This window comes from Budorcas taxicolor, chromosome 6 (assembly GCF_023091745.1).
Source record: "Budorcas taxicolor isolate Tak-1 chromosome 6, Takin1.1, whole genome shotgun sequence".
NCBI lineage: Eukaryota > Metazoa > Chordata > Mammalia > Artiodactyla > Bovidae > Budorcas > Budorcas taxicolor.
Window position 1 is genome coordinate 95,588,469 of NC_068915.1, and position 14,782 is coordinate 95,603,250.

Below are 14,782 nucleotides of genomic sequence, written 5' to 3' on the forward strand. Positions count from 1 at the left end.
GTTTATCACTGTATCCATGGCACATTCAATAATGTCTAACATGTTGTAGCCATGCAATGATATTTGTGAAGGAATTAAGGTAAAGGAGAAATATGTACTTTCTGTACATTTTTGACCTATGGAATTAATTTTGTAAAGAGATTTCAATTTTTGACTGTTATAGTAAAGAGAAGAGACCCCATTTCTATTTTTGTAACAGAAAATGTATAGGTGCTCAAATGGAAAAAGAATGTAGTGATTCTTTTCTAATCAGAAGGACAGACACATGAGCCTGGGTTTAATCTGAGTTTTTCAACTTACTAGCTGTATAAGGAACTCAACTTCTTTGTTTCTCAGTTTTTAAATTAATGAGATGATGACAAAGAAAAGACAATAGGATTGGAAAAAGACATTACACTTAATGTCTGTCATTAGGAATCAGTTAATGTATTAAATAAATTAATAAATGTATTATAAAAACTGAAAATAATATATTACAAACACTTAAAATAATGTCTGTCCTTAGGAATACTTCTAAAGTTATTTATTGAAATTGTTATATACAGTTACTGTAAGTTAATTAGTATTAGTTGCTCAGTCATGTCCAACTCTTTGCAATCCCATGGACGTAGCTTTCCAAGCTCCTCTGTCTGTGAAATCTCCAGTCAAGAATACTGGAGTGGGTAGCCATGCCCTTGTCCATGGAATCTTCCCAACCCAGGGATCAAATCTGACTCTCCCCCACTGCAGGCAGATTCTCTACTGTCTGAGCCACAAGGGAAGCCCTCAATTGCTGTAAATGAACATTATATGCATATTCAGTTAACTTTTCATGAATTTCTTCGCTGTCAGGAGAAAGAAATAATACCTATAGGCTCATTGTAAGGATGAAACATAAAGCCCTTAGAATAAGCTATAACACACGTATCACTCAATAACTGTAGATTTTATTATTATGTAAATTTTACTCAAATGACTTTCATTCACTTTCTCTCCATTCTCTGTTTTTCTGTGTTACTAGTCCGTGATTTTTATTCGTGACAAAAATTCTCGTGGGCAGGAGGTGTCAGGATACATTGACTATGCCCACAGGCTGAAGACTGAAGATTTCGAAGTCTACTTTAGTGGAAAGAAACGACTTCTTCCAAGACCCACAGATATGAGGTAAAGTGTAACACATTTCTCACACCTTCAATAAGAGAACAAGCTTCTCAAGAGTAAAGATAAAGGTTATTTATATTCTGGAACTCCAATGTATATATAATAGCAATGTAGTAAGAGTGGTTGGAATAAAAAAATAAGTAAATTTTAAAATGGGGACTGAACATAGATGCATATTTTCCACTAACAGGCCAATGAAGGGAACTCTTCAGAGATGAGATAAGCAAATTCTCAGTGGCATTCCTTTTAAATGATAAGTAGAACCTAAAAATTGCTAATCTCACAAGGATCTTGCACCACTTGGGACTTTGCCTGTCTAGAGGCCTCAAGAGCAGTCCAGGAAATACAATTTCCTCCCACTTTTTTTTTTTTTTTGATCACCAACCAAAGTCCAGGCCTCTGAGTCGCTCACACTCCTTTATTTTCACCACTGGCCTATTTGGATATTTCTTCTACTCATGGTTGTTTTTACTAACCCCTACCCTTTCTTCTGATGCTCTCATCCCATAACATAAGATCTACTCAACCAAGTCAATCCATGTACAGATCCTGATCCTTCTCCCACCTTCTGAGTAGCTCGGGAGCCAAACTTTTATTCTACACCTCTCACTTACGCTAGAACACAATAGTTGCAGCAGCATTCTGCTTTATCTCTTCACTGCTGTATCCAGATTATGTTTTGACACTTGTAACAACACTCTTCCTCTGACATCTCTGACATCCTACTTGCTGTCATCTAGACTTCCTAACCCATCACCATTTCACAGACACACTCCTTTCCCTATCCAACCTTGATGCAGAGCAAAATCATTTAATTTACCTCTTGCACTAATCCCTGCTGCCCATGACTTTTTTGTGCTTTGATGGTATCTATTCTGCTAACCCTCAGGGTGACTGAGCCAGTCATCCTCTTGTCAGCAAGATCCCTGGGAAATGTTGAAGGAAATTTTAGGGTATTTCAAAAAGGTGTGGTTGGCTGCTATCAATAATTTATGGCCTCCAAAGTCAGCCAGGCCCTTTGTGGCCCTCAGCCATCCATCTGTATGTTTTTTCTCAGTTCTTAATTTCATCATTCTTCCCACCGCCCCCAAATAGTCTGAAGCTTCATCACTTTCTCAAAACCATTGTTCTCGACTCTGACCCTGACTCCTCTCCATATATGATTTGCCTCACATTTCACAGAGAACATTGGGTCCAAACAGAGAAACCACTGCCTAATCTGGCTCTCTCTCAACCCAAATCAGCTTCCCCATTAGCAGGTAGCCCCCTCAGAGTGTTCTTCTGATTATTCCCAGTCACAGTTCCATTCTGGCCGCTACTGGCTCCTGGGCTTACCATCTACATGCAAAACACACCCATCCCTAACTCTCAGAACACCGCCATGCCATCTTTCCCTCATCCAACCTCTCAGACATTCAGTCTGCTGCAAACTTGTTTGCATTTCCCCAACACAGCAAGGCTTAGGATTTCCCGAGCACTATGAGGGAATGTGTGCCCTAAGAGTGACTCAGGGTTTTCTGGAGACATTTCTGAAATAAAATGTCCGACCACAAGTACTTGTACTTGCTTTTATTTTTAATGTATTTATTTATTTGGCTGCATCAAGTCTTCGCTGAAACATATAGGATCGTCACTGTGTCATGTGACCCTTTTGTTTGCAGCCCACAGACTCTGGTTGTGGCACGTGGGCTCACTGGTAGTGGCACATGGACTTAGCTGCTCCACAGCTTGTGGGATCTTAGTTCCCTGACCAAGAATTGAACCCACATTTTCTGCATTGCAAGGCAGATTCTTAACCACTGGAACACCAAGGAAGAAAATTGTTTTTTTCTTAAAAAAAAAAAAAGTTCATTTTTATTAAGTGAAATACACGCATTTATTCTCACCACATTTTCCCAGATGCAGAAAAAAAAAGAACTCCTTGACTTGGTTAGAGCTAATTTATTCAACTTGTTGTTTTTTTTCATCCTTTCACCCCTCTTTCCAGTGAAGCCATGCTTCATCTACTGTTCTCTTTTTTTGGTGCTTTCTCATACTGATGCTATCAGCTGGCTCCTTTATCTCACCTCTAGACATGCTGAAGCTATTTCTATGTTAAGGAAATCCTTTTTGAATTCCAACTGTTGACCTACCGCTCTTAAAGTTTCCAGCTAAACTCTTCAAAATAACAAGTATCTTCAATTCTCACTTCTCATGGAGGTGATAACCCATTGTTATTAGCCCTCTGCCACTATTATTCAAATGAAACAACTCCTTCGAAAATTATGAGTGACTGCCAATTTCAAACTTCTATGTGCTGTTTTCAGTTCTCATCCTATTTAACTTCTCTACATCATTTGATTACCGTTGCTTAATCAGTATGCTGATTAATTCCTTCTTCTCAAATCTATTCAAATACTCTAACATTTTATATCAGAATCCCTCATTGAATCCTCCCCTTGTTTATTTCATGCATGATGGTAATCACCAGAGTTCATTCTTGGACTTCTCTCATACCATGTGGGTGATTTGATCACTTTTCTGGAGTGGAGTTGTCTTTGAAAGTAGAACAGATCTCTTTATTTAAGACTCAATTATCCTGCTACTTACTTGAATATCTGAATATTCACAGTTCTGAATATCACAGTTCAGTTCAGTTACTCAGTTGTGTCCGATTCTTTGTGACCCCATGGACTTCAGCATGACAGTCTTCCTTGTCCATCACCAACACATGGTGCTTACTAAAACTCATGTCCATTGCATTGGTGAAGCCATCCAACCATCCCACACTCTGTCGTCCCCTTTTCCTCCTGCCTTTAATCTTTCCCAACATCAGGCTCTTTTCTAATGAGTCAGTTCTTTGAAATGCCAAAGTATTGGAGTTTCAGCTTCAGCATCAGTGCTTCCAATGAATATTCAGGACTGATTTCCTTTGGGATGGACTGGTTGGATCTCTTTGCACTCCAAGGGACTCTCAAAGAGTCTTCTCCAACACCACAGTTCAAAAGCATCAATTCTTCGGTGCTCAGCTTTATTCACAGTTCAACTCTCACATCCATACATGACTGCTGGAAAAACCATAGCCTTGACTAGACGGACCTTTGTTGGCAAAGTAATGTCTCTGCTTTTGAATATGCCATCTAGGTTGGTCATAACTTTCCTTCCAAGTAGTAAGTGTCTTTTAATTTCATGGCTGCAATCACCATCTGCAGTGATTTTGGAGCCCCCAAAAATAAACTCTGACACTGTTTCCACTGTTTCCCCATCTATTTCCCATGAAGTGATGGGACCGGATGCCATGATCTTAGTTTTCTGAATGTTGAGTTTTAAGTCAACTTTTTCACTCTCCTCTTTCATTTTCCTCATGAGGCTTTTTAGTTCCTCTTTACTTTCTGCCATAAGGGTGGTATCATCTGCGTATCTGAGGTGATTGATGTTTCTCCCGGCAATCTTGATTCCAGCTTGTGTTTCTTCCAGCCCAGTATTTCTCATGATGTACACTGCATAGAAATTAAATAAGCAGGGTGACAATATACAGCCTTGATGTATTTCTTTCCTATTTGGAACCAGTCTGCTGTTCCATGTGCAGTTCTAACTGTTGCTTCCTGACCTGCATACAGATTTCTCAGGACACAGGTCAGGTGGTCTGGTATTCCCATCTCTTTCAGAATTTTCCACAGTTCATTGTGATCCACACAGTCAAAGGCTTATATCTTTAACCTACCAGAATTTAGTACTGTATATGGTAGTTGGTAAGGGTCCACTTTTTTAAATTGGAACATGATTGCTTTACAATATTGTGTTAGTTTCTGCTGTAGAGCAAAATGAATCAACTGTATACATATATCCCCTCTCTCTTAGACCTCCCTCCCACCCTCCTATACTGCCCTTCTAGAAAATGGCCTTATGGAACAGGAGGGGAAATGGAAGATTAGAATTGACATGTACACACCTTTTGTTTAGTCACTAAATTGTTTCCGACTGTTTGAGACCCCATGACCTGCAGCACACCAGGCTTCCCTGTCCTTCACTATCTCCCAGAGTTTGCTCAAACTCATGTCTATTGAGTTGGTGATGCCATCCAATCATTTCACCCTCTGTCTTCTCCTTCTTCTCCTGCCTACAATCTTTACCAGCATCAGGGTCTTTTCCAATCAGTTGGCTCTTCACATCAGGTGGCCAAAGTATTAGAGTTTCAGCTTCAGCATCAGTCCTTCCAATGAATATTCAGGGTTGATTTCCTTTAGGATTGACTGGTTTGACCTCCTTGCTCTCCAAGGGACTCTTAAGAGTCTTCTCTAGAACAAGAGTTCAAAGACTATCAGTCCTTGGGTGCTCAGCCTTCTTTATGGTCCAACTCTTACATCCATACATGTCTATTGGAAAGACCATAGCTTTGACTATATGGACCTTTGTCAGCAAAGTGATGCCTCTTGCTTTTTAATATGCTGCCTGGATTTGTCATAGCTTTTCTTCCAAGAAGCAAAGGTCTTACTTTAAAAAGCTTTTTCTTTCATGGCTACAGTCACCATCCACAGTGAATTGGAGCCCAAAAAACTAAAGTCTGTCACTGTTTCCATTTTTTCCCCATTGATTTGCCATAACATGATGGGACCAGATGCCGTGATCTTCATTTTTGAATGTTGAGTTTTATGCCAGCTTTTTCACTCTCCTCTTTTGAAACTCATCAAGAGGCTCTTTAGCTCCTCTTTGCTTTCTGCCATTAGGGTAGTATAATCTGCATATCTTAGGTTATTGATATTTCTCCCAGCAATCTTGATTCCAGCTTGGAATTCATCCAGCCCAGCATTTCACATGATATACTCTGCATATAAGTTAAATAAGCAAGGTCATCATGTGTAAAATAGATAGCTAGTGGGAACCTGCTGTATAGCACAGGGAACTCAGATCAGTGCCCTGTGAAGAGTCCACTTTTTGTTTTCTGTATTACTAATAATTTGTCCTAGCAATATTTATTGAAAAGTCCACTATCTCTTCCCCCACATACACAATACAGCTTGTTTCAAAAGTTGATTCTGCATGTGATAGGTTGCTCCTGGGCTCACTCTTTTGTTTTATTGGCCATTACTTAAAATAATAGAATCTTACTCATTTGTTATATGTTCATAATAATTCTTGATATAAAAAAGTCAATTTCTTCATCTGGTTTTTCTTTTTCAGGAATATCTAGTCTATTCTTGCCCTTTACTCTCCCATATAAATTTTAGTCAACTTGTAATTTCCACACACAAAAAAATGGTGTAATTTTTATTGTAATTGCTTTCATGTTATGCTTAAATGTACCGTTGATTGGCATCTTGATGACATTAGGTCTTTCAGTTATTTATTTACACTTATTTATGTCCTCTTTAATGTCTTTTCATAATATTTTGTAAATTTCTCAATTATAGGGTTTTATCATCTTGGGGTTTTTTTTCCTCCTCAGTGCCAGATAATTTCTGAACTTTCAAGCAAAATTAGCTATATTACAAAGATTGCGCTTTACAACTTTTACCACGTTAAGTTTAAACCATCTATCAGAACCAGACTTCAGATTTTTTCACTCAAGAGATCTCATGCCAGTAAATGACTTAAACAGTTGTTACTAGGGAAAAAATATCTTTGGTATCCATAGTTCCATGGTCAGTTTGATTCCGAACTAAAACAAAGACTTTAAAATTAAAACTTTCCAAAGGTTCCTTTCTATTTATCTTTTGACATGCTATTTTATTCTATGTAGGAAGAGACAGTAGTTCTGTGATTAGAATCCTGTCTTGCACTTTTACTGTGGAAAACATAAATATCAGCAGACAGCTGCAACTATTATGAACTGCAGCAGTAGAAAGGGCTGAAAACTTGATGATCTTGTCAGCTCAGACGTCATCTTGATCATGTGTTTTCGATTCAGTCCTTTCCTCTGGGCATGACTGTGAACAACCTATAAGCAAATGCCATGCTACAGTTTACCAAGTTCCTTTCACACTGCCTTACAACAACTTTGTGAAATAAGCTCAACAAGCATTATTCTTAACATCCAAGAGAGGATAAAAGAAGATAAATCAGTTGCTAAAGTTCACAAGTCAAACAGTGATAAGTGAGAACAAGTTCTTAGGAATTCACTGTTCACTTCCAGAACTCTCTTCTGGGTGTAAAAGTGTTTGTGTCTTGAAGACAATGCACTGTGTAGAACCCTTGAGTTATATTCTGCCCCCCACCCCCCACATTGAGCTATTTAAATTTCCATATTTATGTATTGTTGAACAAAGATGTAATGTCTCCTGTTGAGCTCTACTCATGCCTCAAATAGAATTGTCATGAGGAAATTAAAATGTTCTTTTTTTGTGTTTCTTTTTAGAGAGTCCATGAAATATTCATACCCTTGACCGAGGAATGCCCCTAAATACTAAAGCTTTGAGAGGTATTATTGTCAAATTTCCCTTGCAGTCCCATTGTCTGTTTTATTAAAATGTTGAACTTGCCAAGTTGTGCTTATCCTGTGCTTAAGCTCATTCTCATGAAAGCATCTGGTAACCCGTTGGCAAGTTCTCAAGTTTAAAACAAAAGGAGTAAATGACTCAGTGCTTCCACAAGTGATCTATAAAATAGTGTTTATTTTGAAATTATTAATATTCTCCCACATCTGAATATGGTGACTCGCCATTAGAATATCATTTTATCCTCTTCAACAAATATTCACTGTATTTGGAAGGGGAGGAAATGCTTTGGGAGTAAAAATACTGATTGAGGGAGACCTGCCACAAACACCCAGCTCCTAGATATTGAAAGTGTGTGGTCCATGGACAAGGAGCAATGACCACCTGAGAGCCAGGAAGAAGTGAAGTATCTCAGGCTCTGTCCCAACCAGCAAAGCAGAACTGGCATTTTAATATGATCCCCCACACGGTGGCTCAGATGGTACAGAATCTGCCTGCAATGCAGGAAACCCAGCTTCCATCCCTGGGTCAGGAATATCCCCTGAAGAAGGGAATGGCTACCCACTCCAGATTTCTTGCCTGTGAATCCTATGGACAGAGGAGCCTGGAGGGCTATAGTCGATAATGTTGGAAAGAATACACACGTGACTGAGCAACTAACACTTTCACATTTCACTTTCTGCCTTTCAATATGCATGTTTAAGTTTGAGAAGCATACTCTAGACCTGTGCTATACAGGAGGTTCACCACTATTCATATGCAAGTATTGAGTACTTTCACTTTAATCACACTGACTAACCCGGAATTAAGATGTGCTACGTGGGTAAAATACACACCTGATTTTGAAGATGTTATAAAAATATAAAATATCTTACCATAAATCTACATTTATTATATGTTAAAATAGTGATATGCTGGATGTATTGGGTTAATTAAATATATTTAAAACTATTTTCACCTATTTCTTTTTACCTTTTTCAGTATGGCTACTAGAAAATTCAAAATGACACACATGCCTCTTTGTGTTATGGCTCACATTATATGTATATATATACATATGTGTGTGTGTGTGTGTGTGTGTGTGTGTGTGTGTGTGTATACACACACATCCCAGTGGGTCAGATGCTAAAGAATCTGCCGGCAATGCTGGAGGCCTAGGTTCAATCCCTGGGTTGGGAGGATCCCCTGGAGAAGGAAATGGCTATCCACTCCAGTATTCTTGCCTGGGGAGTCCCATAGACAGAAGAGCCCGGTGGGATACATACAGTACATGGGGTCACAAAGAGTTGGACACCACTGAATGACTAACAATTTCACTTTCTCTTTCACACACACACACACACACACACACACACACATATATTTAAAGAATTCCCCTGCTCAATAGAAGATGTGGGTTCAGTCCCTGGGTCAGGAAGATACCCTGGAGAAGGAAATGGCAACTCATTCCAGTATTTTTGCCCTTAAAATACCATGGTGGACAGAGGAACCTGGTTGGTTACAGTCTATGGGGTCACAGAAAGAGTCAGATATGACTTAGCTCAATGACAACAACGTATGTGTATACATACACACACACATACACATAGCACTGGTCTGTCTACTGGTCCCCAGCCCAGAGATTCACTCGCATCCAGATCGTTAGGACCAGTACTGGTGTTAGGTAGATGTGCCACATTAAGAAGAAGTCATAGACCAGAAATCACCAGTTAGTAGTAATCTGGCTGCAGACATGTTTTATTTGGGCCTGCACAATATATTTAAAAGTTGGGTCAATATCCTAGAAACAGGAAATGTCACATGAAATATTTTTGAGTTGCAGATTCTCTACAAACTGATAAGGTCTTCCCACACTGAGCCTGGATGCTCTCATCCCAGCCCTGATCTTGAATTAAAAAGCAGCTGCTACTTAAGACAGGGTATGTTCTCACCACATTGACAGAGACTTGGCGGTGGTTCAGACCATAAATAAAAATAATCTGCCTGCAGTGCAGGAGACCTGGGTTGATCCCTGGGTCAGGAAGGTCCCCTGGAGAGGGAATGGTCACCCACTCCAGTATTCTTGCCTGGAGAATTCCATGGACACAGGAGCCTGGCAGGCTATAGTCCATGGGGTTGTAGAAAGCTGGACACAGCTAAGCGACTAACATTCACTTTTACTTCATGACCACTCATACTTACTGGTATCTGCAGTGTCATCCTTAAGTTACTCATTCATAACACCTATGAGATTCTTCTAGACATTGGAGTTTGTGACCTCCAGTCTAAATTACTACCTAATGTTTTCAAGGGCTTTCCTTGTGGCTGAGCTGGTAAAGAATCCACCTGCAATGCACGAGACCTGGATTCAATCCCAGGGTTGAGAAGATCCTCTGGAGAAGAGAAAGGCTACCCACTGCAGTATTGTGGCCTGTGTCACAAAGAGTCAGACAGGATTAGTCTGGTTATGACTCCTTTGCTCAATCCCTTTGGTTGGGTTTAACTTCAGTCCTTGGGCTCTCTCAGGTTGTCCCATAGCACTGGGACTCAGTTCAGTTCAGTTCAGTTCAGTTGCTAAGTCGTGTCCAACTATTTGCAACCCCATGAATTGCAGCACACCAGGCCTCCCTGTCCATTGCCAACTCCTGGAGTTCACTCAGACTCACGTCCATCGAGTCGGTGACGCCATCCAGCCATCTCATCCTCTGTCGTCCCCTTCTCCTCCTGCCCCCAATCCCTCCCAGCATCAGAGCCTTTTCCAATGAGTCAACTCTTCGCATGAGGTGGCCAGAGTACTGGAGTTGCAGCTTTAGCATCATTCCTTCCAAAGAAATCCCAGGGCTGATCTCCTTCAGAATGGACTGGTTGGATCTCCTTGCAGTCCAAGGGACTCTCAAGAGTCTTCTCCAACACCACAGTTCAAAAACACTGGGACTAGGCTGAGTCAAAGTCTAAGATGACTATATTGCTGATAAAAATTAACTGAGCACTTAGCATGCATAACGCTCTGTACTAAATGATCTATATACGTCATTTCACTTACACCTTACAACAACCTTATGGGTTAGGAATGTTTTTTTACATTTTAACCTCAAAGAACATGCATCATAGTGATATTAATTGGCTTAACCAAAATTACACATAGATAATAGTACTCACAATCCAGGACCAAATAGAGACCTGTGAAACTCCAGATGCCATGTTTTTTGCTTAATCAATGCTATATGATTCTACTTTAGGATTTTGTCATGAAAAGATATTTTTCTCTTTGGTCTCATATCCATATCCTAGTAATTGTCAGGCCATATATTTCTTTGCAGATGTGTATCTGACTTGACAAGACCTAATTTGAGGTTGTTTTTCAGAACTTTAAGCAATCCTGCTATCTACGGTTAAGATGGGAATTTCAGCCATCCTGTACCCACCCTTGCCACTTCCTCCTTTCATTGAGCTTGGCAGAAAACAACCCTTTGTACTTAACCAGGCCTTCATTTTCAGTCTGTGTGAGTAAAAATTACAGTGTCCCACAGCTTTGTGTGTGGAAGAGCTCTGGACAGAACTAAAAGTGGCCTTTAATTGTGGCTTCAGCCTAAAAATCTTTAGGGAAAAATTGGCCCTGACGTGTTGAACCTCAGTTATATCCCAGGATACTTTTAGAATCTATTCATATCCTCTGAACTGTGGCTCACATAATTTTTGTAATATTTACTTGGAATTCTTTTACAAATAAATTTAATTTTCCAATACTTAACTCACTTGAATTTTTTCCCTATCCTAAGTTAAACATTTAGTATTATCTCTCATGGAAGACACAAGGGTGGAGAAGGGAGATCTGAAAGATGGACCTCCTCCTGTTGGTCTATAAAAACCAAATATATTTGAACAATTCTTATCAAATTTCTACTGAAATATTTGACTGCATCATTATATGATAGAATTTTATCCAGGCTGTTTGGCTCATTGCTTTTTTAAAAAGTCAGAACCCCAAAACAATTATCTGGTAGTATATTTAATTGTTTAGACTGTACTTTCCTGAAGATTATGTCTCTGGGTAAACCTTAAGTGAATAATTAGAGATCTGAGATAACCTCTAGTTCATTGACAACATTACTGTGGTTATGACAGTATTATTCTTTATACAAGATTTTTCCAATATTTAAAAATATTGGTAAAATATACATAGCATAAAATTTACCATTATAATCATTTTAGGCATACTCTCCAGTGATATGAAGTATATTCAAATTGTGTAACTCTTCTAGCTTTTATTATAAAATTTTTTTAAAAAATTTGAAACATTGGAAGAAAAGTACAATAAATGTCAGTATACTCACAACCTAAACTAAACAACTGTTAACATTTTTCCAAATATGCTTTAACTCTTTTTAGTACATTGGTATGTGCGTGTGCACCATTTTAAAGTAGCTTACAGATTTAATCCCTAAATATTTTTTCACTATTCATCTCCTAAGAATGAAAACTTTCTCCTTTATAGCATTACTATTATCAATATAAGAAAATTAATAAGTATTTCCTACTATCAGCTAATATCCATCTCATATTCAAATTTTCCTAGTTGTTTCAAAATCTATTTTGTAACTGGTTTTGTGAACTATCATTCAAATGATGTACAAAAATTGCATTGTTTATGTATTTTGACTCTCTTTTACCCTAAGATAGCACCTTCTCCCTCAGTTTCCAACAAGATATATATATATAGATATATGTATATCTATCTATCTATCTATATATATATATATAGTCATGACATTGTTTTTTTAAAGAGATAAGGCCAGTTGCCTTTTATGTTATCCTGCATTCTGGACTTGTCTGATTGTTACATTGTAGTATTATTTATTTCTCTCATTTCTGTATTTTTTTAAAACTGGGATGGGAAATAATTCTAAAAACTTGATTGTATTAAGTGTAAATATTTTTTCAGTAAGAATTCTGTATTGGTGAGGACTATGTATTGCATCATATGAGAAGGCACTTAATGTCAAGTTGTCCTGTTGTTAGTGATGCTCAGTCTGACCCCTTAGTTAATGAAAAATGATTAACTATTTATTGTGAAAAGACATGTTTTATTTCCCTTGGAAAAATTTTATGGTAACTAAACTAGTATGAACATTTATATATGTGCCTATTTCCTATTCAAAAATCTACATTGGTTAAAAGAAAGACTATTAGTAGCAAGTTAACCTTGATATACAGAGATCTTTTAAAAAAATTGTCTAAAGTAGAAGCAAAGACAGTATTTGTTATAACAGAAATCAAATAGAGTTAAAATTATATGTAGAAGGACTTCCTTGGCAGTCTCGTGTTTAAGCCTTCGCCTTTCAGTGCAGGGGGTGTGGGTTCAATCCCTGGTCAGGGAGGTAAAATACCGCATGTCTCATGGCCAAAAAAATCAAAACATAAAACAGAAACAGTATTGTAACAAATTCAATAAAAACTTCAAAAATACTTTAAAAAAATTTATACTGAAGAGCTATCAGAAATTATAAACAATTTCCAATATGCAGATAAACTGTGCACCAAAATTGCACTTGTTTATCACTTGCAGCTCAGAACCATTTTCTTAAAGAAACTATCCATCCATTTCCTAGGTCACCTCAGAAAATGCCAAACCCATTATTTCTATTGAAAAATTAATTTTGTTGTATGTAGCAAGAAGAAACGTAATGACATCAAATAAATGTCTCCAGTCTCCTGAAAGTTCTCTGCCTCAGGTATATGGTGACCATTTCTTTTGGGCTAATTAAATAAATAGGAACACACTATGATCATCTTCCTTTAGATAACAGAGCTGTGACCATCATGGAATCAAAAAAGTAAGATAACACATTTCAGGGAACACATCTTGTTCTCTAGAATAGTGAGCAAAATCTAATCCTATTTGAATACATACACATCAATACATTCTGGGTAGATTCTGTTCAAAAGTTCAACATTCATAACTTAGGGAACACTATAAATCTGGTGATGACTGAAAACCTAAATATCTAAGAATGGATGCTTGAGTGTAAATCTCACAGATGAGAAGAGGTTTAATGACTTTGTTGTTGTTTAGTTACTAAGTTGTGTCTGACCCTTTTGCAATCCCATGGACTATAGCCCGCCAAACTCCTCTGACCATGGGATTTCCCAGACATGGGTTGCCATTTCTCTCTCCAGAGTATCTTCCCAACCTAGGGATCAAAGCTGCATCTCCTGCATTGGCAGGTGGATTCTTTACTGCTGAGCCACAAGGGAACGTCAGCTAATGACTTGCATAAGCACGAAAGGATAGAGGTAACAGTACTGATGTGGATTAAATTTTTACACGGTCGTGCTGTCTATAGGATTTAGAGGAAATTATGGAGAAAACAAAGACAGAAGCAGGGAAAACAGAAGCTATGGGATCTAAAATGTCAACTTTCTCGATGGCAGTCCAAACACTGGATTTTCTGATAAAGATGATCTAATCTTGGGTTTTAAACTTTAGCATACACCTTAATCACATAGAGTGCTTGTTAAAACAAGATTTCTGGGTCCTACTCTCGGAGTTTTTAACTTAGTAAAATTGAAGTAGGACCTGAGAATTTGTATTACTAGCAAATCCTCAAGCAATGCTGATGCTACTTAGTCCAGGGACTACACTTTAAGAACCGCTGGTCCAGAGGATGCCTCTACCTCCTTCATTAATGCTAGAAATCAGGGCTGCCTGAAGGAAAGCTGGTTTTGCATAGCAAACAGTGACAGTTTTACTTTTTGTTTTTCAATTTGGATTCCTTTTATTATTTATTTTTCTTCTTTGGTGGTTGTAGCTAAGACTTACAAAACTATGTTAAAAAAGTGATGGCAATAGATGCAAAGAATGAGAAATTAGAAGTTTTTAACAAATAATTATAAAATATAAAGAACCACCAAATAGAATTACAGAATACAATAACCGAAATGAAAAATACGCTACAAGGAATCAACAGTAGACTAAATGAAGCAGATGACCAGATCAGTGAGCTGGAAGACAATGTAATGGAAGTCACTGCTACCAAACAGAGAAAAACAAAGCAATGAAAAGTACCAAGGACAATTTAAAAAATCTCTAGGATGATATCAAACATGCTAATATTCACATTACAGAAGTCCCAGAAAGAGAAAAGAGAAAGAGCCTGAGAAAATATTTGAATATATAAGACCTGAAAACATCCTTAACCTGGGGAAGGAAACATGCAAGTACAAGAAACACAGAGAGTCTCTCATACAGT

The 14,782-nt window shown here is 38.0% G+C and overlaps 1 protein-coding gene across 1 annotated transcript in view; it reads left to right on the top strand.

Annotated features, from left to right (window-relative positions):
* The window catches only part of CFAP299 (cilia and flagella associated protein 299), a 689,564-nt gene that overhangs the window by 576,138 nt on the left and 98,644 nt on the right, over positions 1-14,782 (top strand). Inside the window, exon 5 of the mRNA XM_052642206.1 lies at positions 1,001-1,143. Coding sequence (XP_052498166.1) covers positions 1,001-1,143 — 143 coding nt within the window. The remainder of the gene's footprint in view (positions 1-1,000; positions 1,144-14,782) is intronic.